The sequence below is a fragment of the Phlebotomus argentipes genome, unplaced genomic scaffold (assembly GCF_947086385.1).
Source record: "Phlebotomus argentipes unplaced genomic scaffold, Phlebotomus argentipes genome assembly contig_5, whole genome shotgun sequence".
Lineage (NCBI taxonomy): Eukaryota > Metazoa > Arthropoda > Insecta > Diptera > Psychodidae > Phlebotomus > Phlebotomus argentipes.
In genome coordinates this window covers 12430554-12444505 of record NW_026776165.1, presented here as the reverse complement: position 1 = coordinate 12444505, position 13952 = coordinate 12430554, and the positions used below count along the sequence as shown (strand labels likewise).

The 13952-nt window shown below is 46.9% G+C and overlaps 2 protein-coding genes across 2 annotated transcripts in view; one reads left to right on the top strand and one right to left on the bottom strand.

Annotated features, from left to right (window-relative positions):
• Window positions 1-13952, top strand: part of LOC132255677 (limbic system-associated membrane protein) — a 51906-nt gene that overhangs the window by 12450 nt on the left and 25504 nt on the right. The window lies entirely within an intron of this gene.
• LOC132256052 (uncharacterized) lies at window positions 7708-13026 on the bottom strand. Its single transcript, XM_059752232.1, has one exon. The coding sequence runs from the start codon at window positions 13024-13026 to the stop codon at window positions 7708-7710; it is 5319 nt and encodes a 1772-aa protein (XP_059608215.1).

Here is a 13952-nt window from a genome sequence, read left to right as displayed (position 1 = left end):
GGAACGTCCATTTTCCACCCTCAGGGCGGTGGACTTTTTAAGTTGTGGCAATGGGAGGGTGTAGATCTTCCAAGGGTGGCGTCAGCAGAGATATTTTCACTGATTTCCACTCCAGATAAACGGCCATAACGCCTCAGAATGCAATCTAATAAGGCGCAACCGTTGAATTTCGTTCCACGGCCCACACAGAGTCTTAACTCACATGACTTTTCGGTTGGCGGTGGCGTTGGAAAACAAGACGACAAACACATATTCGACAAATTCCCAAAACACAACCCATGAGGAAAATTTCATTTATTTCTATTCTGCGAAATATTTTATTGAGCAATTTAGGAAGACTTCCCATGGGAAATAATTTTAAATTCACAGAGTGAATAATCCGATTATTCTCACTCTGGAGGAGCGCGGCGGGACGTTTGGAGCTTTTACTGAATTACGTGAAAAGCTCTCGCTTTTTCTTTCTCTCTCTCTCTCTCTCTCACTCTCACACACACACACACTCTTTTTGTGCCAACTTAGCTCTTTTTTTTGCCACAGTCATCTCTCCCTTTTCCCAAGAAACACTTCTGAGTCTCATTTCAATTTGGCACACTCCAAAGGACGACCAAACATTTCAACACCCTTTTGCACTTCTCAGAACACACAAGATATCTTTAGCTACGCGATGACGAAAAGCTCAATGGAAAAATTGAGAAGTAATTCAATTAATTGGGATGTTTGAAGCCTTGCTCTAAAAATATATCGATAAATTAGATAGAAAATGTGTGCTTTTCAACATAAAGAAGCACTTTTGTGCTTGAGGCGCCTAAGAAGTTCATTAGGCTTAAAGTTTAATTCTATAAAGACAGAAATCTGAAGTGGTTACGGCGGTAACAAGAATGCTGCAAGTTGGTAAAGTGATTGGAAAATAGTTTTACACCTTCTAAAGTAGAGGAAGTTTTCAAGAGGAATTGTTTGTTCAAGTTCTGTTTATAATCCAGCTTATCACCTTCGGATTTCTATGAAATTTTCTATGAGGGAAAACACACACACACACAGCAAATAATTTACATAAGATGTGTGAATATTTAAAAAAAAAATTGACTTCTCATCTCTTCAACTGCTGAAGAACAGACATAAAGTCAATTCTGAGCTTCAATTTAACCACGCGCTACAATATTTTCTCACAGTTAGTAATTAAATTAAACAATTCGTGACAAAAATGACGCGTAGGCGGTTTCGATGTTACCCGAGTGTTTCCGTGTTGAAAATTTGCGAGATTGATTTAAATGAATTGTGCGCTGAGACACCCTTCGAAGATTTCACGCAAGAGTGTCTGTGCTGTCTCACCTCGAGAATACGCGCGTGGAGTGTTCGCTTGGCGACGAAGTGGGGGTGGCAGGAGGCGCCCCATGACTCCGTGTGGATCCGCCATCCGCGCAAAGAGGGTGGGAGGGCCGGAAAAAAACACAAACTCTGGGTAACAAGAAGCAAAGTGGATCAAAGTGGCACACTCTCGGAAGGGGGAGGATTTTCGCCCTTCTGGAAATGTATGGCAACGTGTGGATTTCGCACTTGGAGTCCTCTAATTTTCCTCCGTCTTGCTTCTACTCAAAAAAAAGAAAACTCCTCAGCACTCGGCGGAAAAGCCCCGCGGGTGGGAAAGTTCTTATGTAAGAGAGAAACTTCAACGCATGTTTGCCAATTCGTGGAGTGGGTGGCAAAAGTCAAGGGTTTCCTCTGCCCGTGCGTTCAGTGGCGTGCATGCTTCTCCGGGAAAATCACCTGCCTCGTCATCATGACAAGACACTCGCCCTTCCACCGCAATTTCCTCGAAGGAAAATCCATCGATTTACCCCAATTTTTGCTCCACTCACTCACTCGCTCGCTCTCTTGATCTCGTGCGCGGAAATAGCGGGGATGTTGCAGAGTTTTATCGTGGATTCCAAATGTAATATCATTATGTGGAAATTTACTGCACACTGTGGGCAATAAAGTAGAGTGAAAAGGCCAAATGGCTCCCAAAGAAAATCCTTTACATTCGACTTTTGAGCTCCAAAGCCACCCTTTGACTGTCACGGACATCCTTTTGGAAGCTCCGCAGCTTGCTGAAATAAATCCAGCACCTTATTTCAAAATCACTTTGCAATGAAGTGAAAGACTCTCTGTGTAGAAAATAAAGTCAAAGTTCTTTGTAATTAAGTTAGCTGAGTATTGAATTGAAATGTTGGAATAATAACTGCAAACTCACATTTTTCCATGTGAATTTTCCCACACTAAGAAACAGTATAGTGACATTGATAAGACTCTCCAGCTAAAGGATAAAATTACCTTAATGGAATAAATATAATGTCATGCTTATGAAAGCTTTTGGCGTGATGAACCTAATAACAAGTTAATATTTGAGTTATTGTGCTGCTCAAACTTGTGGCGGTCAATATTAAATTAAATGACGACTGGAAACTCTGACTGTGCCCCTGAGGACAAGTTCTGTCAGTTTACTTTAAAGACCGGCTCTATGGAGAGTTGGAGCACTTTGCGGAGGTGATCCGGGAGTTCAGAGATACGAATGGAAAATTGACGTGCGGGATCCATGAGTAAATTGTGGGATTTACATGACTAACTTTGCCCATAACTGGTGATTCAGGAGGCGCCTTAGTTTTGTTATATTGTATAATTCTGGTAAAATTCAGCGAAACTGCGTGTAAATTAGGAATGTTGGCATTATATCAACTTTGAGGGTATCGCCTTGTCAGAAAATTCCCACATATCTGAGCGAGAAGGATGAAAGTCTCGAAGTGCCGGCGCTGCGGTTTAGATTTCAGGTCTGATGATTTCAGTCTAACATGGAAATACGAGTCCAATTGTGTCAATTTACTTGATGGCCCGGAAGAGAGAAGCTGAATGTATTCTTAGCAACAATGACACAGTTCTCCAGGAGTTTCCACAATGGACACTTTAGCTCGGGGAAATTCACTTCGCCACACTTGGGGTGGTCCTGGGATTACGGAACGAGTGATAGGGTTCTGGCTCTGGGCTTTGGGCCACACATCCACCCCCATCATGGGGCTTTCACCCCCAGCTCACGCCAATCCCAGGATTTCTTCAGCGTGTGCTGGGGAAAAAATTGCCACGATGATCATCTCAATCTGGGCATGAGAGAAGGGGCGCATCTGGGTGGCAAAAAATGCGAGGGCATATGTTGATTTTGTGCGTGAGGAGGAAATGAAAGACAATTCAGCATGTAAGCTCCACAGCTGGCCCCCAAAATCCCCACACCCTCCATCCCACGTTCCGCAAGCCAACAATGTGAAAGTCATTTGAGTTCCTCAGTCAGAGAGCTTCTCGGGGCGAAATCTCGCAGTAATCCTCAGAAACCGAAATGGAGCCGCCCCATTGAGGGGAGGGCTTTTTGCGGGGGAGCTGCTGGAAATACCACGGACTAAATCAACAATTGCTGCCGAGCAGATAAAATTTCAACGACACACACACTTTCTCATCAAACTTTTCGCGAACAAGATGCATAAAATCTCCTCGTCAATTCTTAAATACACCAAAGTAAATTATTAATGATGTAACCGACAATATTCCCACCTAAAAGACAACGCGGAAGTTCAAATATGCTTTAAGCTTCTCCACTTTGAACGCTTTCCTTCCTGATTCTCATCAAAATATTGAGGGTTAAGTAAACTTTAAAGGTGAATTCCACAATTCGTACTCCATGGAAAATATATTTGCTTTTAATTAAATGGGTTTAATTTGTTCATTTCAATGTGAATGGGTGGATGAGGCATGGAAATTACTTGACTTTGTGGGGAGACAGTGGTGATTTAGTTACCATGAGAGATACACCCTGAGGAAATTGACTCGCAATTGCAGTGTTTGCCATCGCCTTGAGGGAGCGGCGCTCAAGGAGGTTTCGGGGATGATTTCTGAGCATGGTACAGGATCGTATGTTAACCCTTATGTTTGCAGAGAATCCTCAGGTACGACTTGATGTCTATGCAAAATAAACATGTGAAGAGAACCGAAAATAGGCAGAGTATTTGACTCTGGAGTACGTTGAATGGATTTTTACTCTTAAGTTTTCGCAGAATTGTCAATGAAATGCGTAAATTTATGAGTCTCGATTTTCGTTAGAGGGAAAAGAGAACTGCAAGTAGTGAAATAAATCTTTTAAAACTACTTAAGAACTATATTAAATGCTTTATATTAAACTTTTCCCAATGGAAGGGTATTTTCCTACTATGCAATTCTGTCTGTATATTTAGAGTTTTTTTTTCCAGTTTTTCCCTTAGCGAAAACTTACTTTCTTGGCTTCTGTCAAAAGTTTTACTTAAAATAAAATTATTTGACTCGCATTGTCGAGAGGAGCTTAGCAAAGTTCTTCTGCCTCTCCACATGATTTTTCTGAGTGCATAGACAAAGTTGTTTGCAGTGAAAATTCTCATTTCTGTGAAAAGCTCTTTACTCTCTATGAGCGCTGAGGAACTGGAAGATAAGAGTTGAATGTGAATATTGTATGTGTTATCTGCAAATCCCACAGAAAATAATCCCTGTGTCGTGATGAATTTCATCAAAACTGAAGAATTTAGGCTCCTTCTCCGCAATACGACTGTGCGAATATATTCTCAGGAGGAATGTGGCTAAAGATTGACGAGGATTGCGAGCGAAGGCAACATCGAATATTAATTCGGCGAGTGGCACAGCAGAAATGTGGAGAAAAAAAGCTTAATATTTAGCCTCCAGTACTTCAGAGTTGATTTTCTTCTCTCCTCTTTGGCACCCTTCTAGCCCATATCAATTGTGCTGGTCTGTGTGACAGCACAGCAGAGGGACATTCCTTGACAGAAATGTGATGGGATCTGCTGAGGGTTGAGCGTGAAGCCACTGCTATTGAGCTTTTAATCTGGACTCTGTTCATCCAATCAGTGTTGAAGCGAATGTCCTGAATGCCCGAATGATTGGGTGTCTCACATAAAAATCACGTATGGGAATCACACATGATTCCCGGTCAACACATGGCATTATTTCCCACAATCGAGATACATTCTCATAAATTTCACGTGTTGCGATAGTTGAAGAAGTGAAAAGGGGATTTCTATCTGTGGTTGATTCACCAATTGAGCTTCCTAAGCACACACAAGAGCGCAAAGGGAATAAAGCGTGGGAGCGAATTTGCGAATCACGATATGAAAGCAGTTTGAGATGAAGTCTCTGGTGTGTACAAGAATAGATCTTGTTTGCGATAAATGGATATTTTTGAAATTCCTCAATAAATGAATGGTAAATTCTGAATAACGTAATGAAGGAATTAAGAACAATCACATGTATTCAACTGTGGAATTCTGCATGTATTCATGGGAAGAAAAGCGCTCACAATTGACGACAACACATTCCATTTTCTTTCTCCACGGCCCCTCTATTGAATTGCGGACAGAACAGTGCTCTTTGGCACCCTGACACAAAATCCCAAATGTCTGCCCGAGTCACAGAAGCCTCTCGCAAGTGCTTGTGCCATGGAGATGGCAAAAGAAAGTTCTCACAGCCACTGTCACCGTGTGAATTGCTATTTGTTCAGGGAATTGAACAATAACATCCAGCAGGAACACATGTAGCGAAAGCTCAAGAGGGTGCTCTCGATGGGGGCTTTTTTCTCCACTGATGGTGTGTGTTTGTTTTTGGGAGGGATTTCCATCTCTTGGGCGATGAATGAGTTTCTCAGATACACACACAGAATTTCTCATATCCGAATAACTCATGGCATTCTTGATTCCCTGTTGACTGACTGTCGTTGGGAAAACGATGGATTTTCTCTTACGGATGATCGGATATTGGTAATTTATGTATATTTCACTTTTAAAATACAATTTTCCAGGCTTCACGTAACTTACATTTCTGTTGTTTTTAGAGAAAAGTCAGTCCAAGACTATTTTCTTACCAGATTCAATCTTATTGATTAGGCGAACCCAAATTTGAACCTTACATTTGGGATCCATTGATGAGAATTTTGTTGTTTAGTATCAATTGACGACAGTGATTCTCCATTGCAGTGGGCGTCAGAAGATCCACGCGAAAAACAGCCCAATTACAGTCCATTATTTCGGTTGACAGACGCACAGATTGTGTGGCTCAGAGCTGAGCTGAGAATACTGCGTTGGAAAATGATTGGGAACAGGCGATGGGCGACTGATGTGGGATGTGGAAAAAAACGAGAAAATTACTAATCCATCCGGAAATCCAATTAGATGTTTCGGATAAGGAGAAAAGTGCTCAGTTTTTTTGAAATCCCCATCAAATTTTCCGTCGAATGTTTGCAATTTCCGCTGAATGAGATTGGACTTTGGGGAATTTTTAATTTATTCCCCCGAAACAGGATTTTAATTCACATTTAATGGTTGTATTTGTATGTAGATACATTTTTTCCCGCCACCCTCTCGGCATGTCAGGCGTTTGGGCATAATGCATGAAGGAGTTGTGAAACTCAATTGGCAAGTCTATAAAATATTCCCCATTATTCCCATTTTGTGCACACGGCAGGGGTGCTTTCAGATGATATTCACCGGGAATTTATACCGACAACTTCTGGCTGTGACCCTGCCGATTTACATCATCTGGCGCACACACACTGGGGGTGGAAAAAAAGGGCGGGGAGAGTTGAAGAGTTGTGTGTGGGGTGGCAAAAGCGAAAATGATAGATTGTCAATTCAGTGTGTATCAATTTATCAAGCTGGATCGACAAATTATTCAGCACATTGGGAATTTCGGAACGGAAATTGCCTCACCTCCTCTGCCTATTTTTCACCCACACCGCGCGCGTCAATCCTTTCGGAATGGCGTGTGCGACAAGTTTGAAAAAGTGCCATTGTGCGCCTCTTGCAATCTTTACACTTCGATTTCAACTCAGATCAGGTGGTTTGGCACTCGGGAGTGTAATAAATTATGCTGAATTGCAATTTTATGTGTGTGTATATGTTTTTCTATGTAAGATGTGGCTCACGCACCTGATAAATAAATGGCAGAGCAGTGTGTTAATACACCTCACGCCTCCTGCAGTCCTCCGCCAGGAAAAGTGCCCAAAATTGCCTGTAGCTCACCTGGTATTGAACGAGAATTGTCTTAATAAAACTCTCCAGTGATTCCTCCGCCAAGAAATCCCAGAAAAGGTCTCGTTCTCACCTGTAGAATACACAGAATAGTTCAATCACTCCATCCGCGGATGAAGGACAAAAAATTCTGTGTCCTGCGCCCTTTTCTCTGCCCAAATTGTTGTGAAGAAGTTGAGAAGACTGAGGAAAGTCCGCTCCAATTCCTCGTCTTGCCACACCAGAGAAAACGCTCGTGAGATTTACTTAGGACGTATTTAATTCACTATTTAACTAATACAACAGTGACGTAAATTCTCAACGAATTGGCAAATTTAAAGGGCCTCGAATTCTCAGAAATGCAATCTAAATTACACAAATTGCCACTATGGCCGCCACAAAAAACAGAGATATTGATAACACGCAGTGATGAGCGATTGAGGAGTGATAGAGGCCGATAACTCAGCGGAATCCCCTTATAAATCCATTCACATTCCGCTGAGCACCGGCCGACTGCGCACGAGTGCAAATGCACCCAAAAATGTCGGCGCCTAATCGATTTTGGAGCGCGCCGTTTTTAAGTGATAAGAGGAGCGCTCTAAGAGAGCTCTTAAGCGGCGCGCTCATTACTCCCCGGCTGGCCTTAAGATTCGTTGGAGTCGCCAAGGCCAGGGAACTCCTCATCTTGTTTTGGCAGGCGCGCAATCTTCACTATGGGGCGCTTATACACTCCGCGGGCTGTGCGTACTGTGACGACTCTGACCTTGCCGTCACCTCCTGGATGTGCCGTCTCCACTCGTCCCAGGATCCACTTGGATCCCTCCTTGGCTGTGTCGTCCAGGAGAAGCACGACCTCTCCGACCTCCAGGTTGTCCTGAGAGACTCTCCACTTGGGCCTCTGCTGAAGCGTGTTGAGATAGTGGAGTCTCCAGCGCTTCCCGAACTCCTGTGCTCGCCGTTGACACTGCTGCCAGTAGGAGAGCCTGTTCTCCGGAATGCGCCCCACATCGGGATCGGGAGGTGCATTTCCAGGCGCACCAACCAGAAAGTGGCCAGGAGTGAGCATGCCACCGTCGTTGGGGTCCTCAGAGATGGTGCACAGAGGCCTGCTGTTCAGCACGCACTCGATTTGGCACAAGGTGGTGTGGAGCTCTTCGTAAGACACTGGCGCAGATCCGATGGCACGAATTAGGTGGAACTTCGTGCTCTTCACACAGGCTTCCCAAAGCCCGCCATGGTGTGGAGAAGCTGGCGGATTGAAATGCCACGAGATTCCGTCGGTCTGCGTCTGTCCCACGATTTCCTGTTGAGTTTTCTCCTGGTCAAGAAGACGGACGAATTCATTGGCTGCACCCTCGAAATTCTTGCCGCAGTCAGAATAGAGATGTCTGGGAGTCGTTCTGCGCGCTGCAAAACGACGGAATGCCGCCAAGAAGGCCTCAGTGGACAGTGAGCAGACTATTTCCAAGTGTGCAGCCTTGGTTGCCATGCACACGAAAATTGCTATGTAAACCTTCTGATTGCCGGCCTTTCTGGAGCGAACTCCCCGGGTGGCGGAAGATATCATTAGAAGAGGGCCAGCAAAATCCACACCCGTTGCTTGAAATGGACGGTAAAGATTCACGCGGTGTTCCGGAAGATTCCCCATCAGCTGCTCAAGGGGCTTCGGCTTGGCGCGGAAGCATTTGTGGCAGCTATGCACTGCCTTCCGAGCACAATTCCGACCGGAAAGTGGCCAGAACCGCTGACGGACCGTCGACAAGAGGAGCTTTGGTCCGGCATGCAGGTGCTTGATGTGCTCCCACCGCATAATCCTGTCCGTTAATGGGGACTTTGGCAACAATATTGGGTGTCTGGATGAGAACGGCTGGTCCGCGTTCTCAAGTCTTCCTCCTACGCGGATAAGCCCTTGCTCGTCCGCGAACGGTGTCAGGGATGCCAAAGACATCCACTGAGGAGGAAGGGGTTCGTTTCTCTCCAGCTGCTGATGAACAAATGGGAGAGCGCGACGCTGATCCACCTTGATGATGAACAGGAGCGCCCGATCCATCTCATCAGCGTTAATCGGCGCAATTGTGGCGGGCAGAGGATGTCGACGCCTGAGAGCAAATCTCAGCACATAAGCCATGATGCGCTGAATCCTTGGAAGGCCCGAGTATCTCTCCAATAGGGGCTGAATGAGACACTCTTGTTTCGCGGAAGCCACGAAACAATCCACCTCCTCGGCTGCACAGCCGGCTGAGCTGAAGGGCGGAGGCCAGGACGTCATTGGCTCCTTCAAGAAGGCTGGGCCTTCCCACCACAAAGACATATCAATTAGTTGTGACGGAGAAGCACCACGAGAAATGATGTCTCCTGAATTCTCCCCGGATGCCACGTGCCGCCACTGATTAGCGCGTGTTTTCTCGCGGATGGTTCCGATGCGCTTGGCGACGAAGATTTTGTACGCGTCAGGCGGGCTATTGATCCAGTGTAAGACGACTGTGGAATCACTCCAATAGTGGGTAGAATCAGGGACCACAGCATCCTGAATTCTACTTGTCGTCTCAACGGCCAAAGTCGCCGCGCACAACTCGAGTTTGGGAATTGTGATTTCCTTCTTCGGAGCCACTCGAGATTTGGCCATCAGTAGGCGAGCAAAGCGCTGTCCTTGGAAGATGGTGACCACATAAATGGCAACTCCATAAGCCTTGCCACTTGCGTCACAGAATGCATGCAGTTCCACGCCATCAGGGTTGGAGAACATGGAAATCCAGCGCGGAATGCGAATTTGCGTGATATCTCGAAGCCGAAGCACAAAATCCTTCCATTGCTTCTGCACTTCAGGAGGCACTGGCTCGTCCCATCCCAACTTCATCCTGTGCATGTCCTGCAGCATGATTTTGGCCTCAACAATGACCGGTCCCATCAGGCCGACCGGATCAAAGAATTTGGCAACGCCGGATGCCATGTGCCGCTTTGTGCTGATGTCCTCGGAGATGTCCATTGGAGAAGTATATCTGAAATCGTCCGAAGATGAATTCCAAATCATTCCCAGAGTGCTGGTGACGGATTCGCCCACTGTCACCGCGTCCGGCATCGCATCTTGATCAGGTTGGCGGCACAAGCGATGGCTATTGCTCGACCATTTCGTCAGAGTGAATCCACCACGAAGAAGTAATTCCACCAGTTGAGATTGCAGCCTTTCTGCCTCCGAATATGTGGATGTCGACACCAGCAGGTCATCGACATAGAAATTGGTGCGGAGCGCAGCTGCTGCCTGTGGAAATTCCTTCTCGTGGTCATTGGCCAGCTGGATGAGTGCTCTCGTGGCCAGGAATGGTGATGATGCAACACCGAAGCAGACGCGAGGGATTCTGTAGTCTCTCAGCGGCTCGTGTGGAGAACTTCGGTAGACCAATCTCTGGAAGTTCGCGTCCGCGGAGTCCAATTGGATTTGCAGATACATTTTGGATATGTCCGCACTCATCGCAATTGGATGCAGACGGAATCGAAGCAGCGTGAGAATGAGGTTCGGCTGGACATTGGGGCCACACATGAGGATGTCATTCAAACTGTAGCCCGAGCTGGTCTTAGCGCTCGCGTTATAGACAACTCGCAGCTTAGTTGTGACGCTGGATTCCTTGAGGACTCCATGGTGTGGCATATAATAGGAGGAAGAGCCGAATTCGCCAGGTGGAACCAACTCCAGCCATCCTCTTTCCTTGTAGTCCTTCATCACCTCCTCATACATCGTCTTAAGCTTTGGTTTCTTCTCGAATTGCCTCTCCAAAGCCAAGAATTGACGCACCGCCTGTCCTCGAGATTGTCCCAGAACTTCTGAACTCTCACGGAAGGGCAATTTGACCACAAATCTCCCCTCTGCATCTCTTCTATGTGTCTCACAGAAATGAGCCTCGGCCAGTTGATGCTCGTCAGTGAGTGGTGGATCGTCCGGCAGATCCTCGAGCTCCCAGAATTTCTGCAGCGCAACATCCAGGGCTGGAGCAGCCTCTATATGGTGCACGTAAGCCGATTGTTGATGCTCTCCGACGAGGACGTAGCCAAACTCAGTCTCCTGCAGATGTGGCAGTCCTGGGCCCAAACTGATCTTGCCTGGAAGTAAACTATCCCAATAGGCATTGCCACAGATTAGTAGGTCCACTGGGCGCTGCACGTCCCACTGAGGATCAGCCAATTCGACGCCGTGAGGAATTTGGATGGCTTGCGAGTCCACTGCCCAGTTGGGGATGTCGCCAGAAATCCGTGGCATAATGTAGCTCTCGAAGGAGAACTGGCTGCCATTTTTCCGGGAGAAAATGGTTGTGGAAACGCGATGTTTCACTTGATTGGCTTGACTACCAACACCCAAGATTGTGATGTCCGAAGGAGATCTCGGAAGCCGCAGCTTCTGGTACAGGCTTGTCGTCATAATGCAGACTTGGGCTCCACCGTCTAACATCACGCGACACGGGATTCGCTGTCCACTCACAGTAATGATGTCCACCACCGCTGTCGCCAGGAAAACCTTCGGGACGGTTGAATGGGGGCGACTAGTGGAAGTGGAATTGGAGAGAGTGACTGTCGAGTGGCCAGTAAAATTAGTGTGCCCTCCAGAAGAACTCGGCGTGGTCTGGGTGTTAATGTTTGCCACAGGAGAAGGGTTCGACGGTGGTGGGAGCGGAGCCGGCGGATCGGCAGAAGACTCACCGACGAACTTGTCGTGAAGAAGAACATTGTGTTTGCCCTGGCACTTCCGGCACTTGTGGAAGGTACAGGAATTGGTATGATGAGAGGCCAGGCAATTCCTACATAAGCTCAGCTTCTTCACGACCTCGAATCTCTCCCCGGGTGAGTGTGCCAGGAAGCGGGCACATTTGTAGAGGGGATGAGCTGACTGGTTGCAGCATTTGCAATTATTTGTGGCAGTGGCATTATGGATGGATGGCATCTGCTTCTTGGGCTGAGAAGCTGGCTTTGGGACTTGGGAGCGCTCATTGGGCGGCATTTTATTAATGGGGATCGCGTTTGTGGCGTCGATGCAACGCTGATTTAAGAAGGCACGGAATTCCTTCAGAGTGGGCACTCTATTGCCGCACTCTCTTCCCCAGAGAACCCTTGACTCCGTGTCCAGTTTGTCCAGCGTGAACTGGATGAGCCAAGGGTCACGCGTGGTCACGTTGATGGCGTCAAGTGCCAGCGTGGATTCCGAGAGGATATTGCTGATTTTCTGAATGGCGGTTGGCTCCAGGGACGTGACAGAGGGCATATTATAAAACGTCCTAACATGGTCAGCAATAATCTCGCTTTTCCTCTCGTATTTCTCAATTAATAACTCCCAAGCTACCCCAAAGTTCGCGGCGGTTGTGGGCAGGTGTTTTATCAGTGACTCGGCGTCTCCCGTCAAGGCCGATTGCAAATATTCCAATTTTTGAACATCATTCAGACTCGTGGAGGACTTGACGCAAGATATGAATCGGTCTTTGAATGATATCCAACTCGAGTATTTGCCACTGAAGGTGGGCAGTTGGATTTGTGGCAATTTAATGGAACGTGAGGGATCGCTACTTGCGGTTTGACGAAACGCCGCGATGAGCTGCGTCATCTGGTCCTGGTTCTGCAGCATCATCCGCTCCATGACCGCAGCAAAGTCGCCCGAGGTATTCGGGCTAGACGTCCTGGGCAGCGGCGGCGGGAAGTTGACCAGGAAGCGGTTGATCTTCTCCAGCAGGCTCTCCACTCTCTGCAAGAACTTCGTCTTGCACGCCTGCTCGTTGATCCTGGTCTGCGCATCGCCGGTGGACTCGATGATCCGAGCGTGGACATCGATGTAGTCGGCCCTCAGCGTCGCTGCTAAATTCCTCTGGGACGTGACAACCTCTCGGGTGAGATGAGGGACGTCTGCCTCGCCCAGCGACGCCAGGTAGGCCTCGATTCGCTCGATGGCGGTCACAATTCCGTCTCGCTGCTTCACCAGAGACATGATGATGGCTGGATGGACGGCCGGAAGTCGCTGAAGGTCGCAGGAAAAGGCGAAGATGACCAAAAATGTGGCTCACGCACCTGATAAATAAATGGCAGAGCAGTGTGTTAATACACCTCACGCCTCCTGCAGTCCTCCGCCAGGAAAAGTGCCCAAAATTGCCTGTAGCTCACCTGGTATTGAACGAGAATTGTCTTAATAAAACTCTCCAGGGAGATTCACTCCGCCCCAGAAATCCCAGAAACGGATACGTTCTCAACGTAGAAATACCACAGAATAGTTCAAATCAATCCATCGCGGGATGAAGGACAAAAAATGTGGCTCACGCACCTGATAAATAAATGGCAGAGCAGTGTGTTAATACACCTCACGCCTCCTGCAGTCCTCCGCCAGGAAAAGTGCCCAAAATTGCCTGTAGCTCACCTGGTATTGAACGAGAATTGTCTTAATAAAACTCTCCAATGATTCCTCCGCCAAGAAATCCCAGAAAAGGTCTCGTTCTCACCTGTAGAATACACAGAATAGTTCAATCACTCCATCCGCGGATGAAGGACAAAAAATTCTGTGTCCTGCGCCCTTTTCTCTGCCCAAATTGTTGTGAAGAAGTTGAGAAGACTGAGGAAAGTCCGCTCCAATTCCTCGTCTTGCCACACCAGAGAAAACGCTCGTGAGATTTACTTAGGACGTATTTAATTCACTATTTAACTAATACAACAGTGACGTAAATTCTCAACGAATTGGCAAATTTAAAGGGCCTCGAATTCTCAGAAATGCAATCTAAATTACACAAATTGCCACTATGGCCGCCACAAAAAACAGAGATATTGATAACACGCAGTGATGAGCGATTGAGGAGTGATAGAGGCCGATGACTCAGCGGAATCCCCTTATAAATCCATTCACATTCCGCTGAGCACCGGCCGACT

Excerpts from the sequence above, each read along its gene's own strand:
- LOC132256052 (XM_059752232.1), bottom strand. The coding sequence starts at position 13,026 with ATGTCTCTGGTGAAGCAGCGAGACGGAATTGTGACCGCCATCGAGCGA.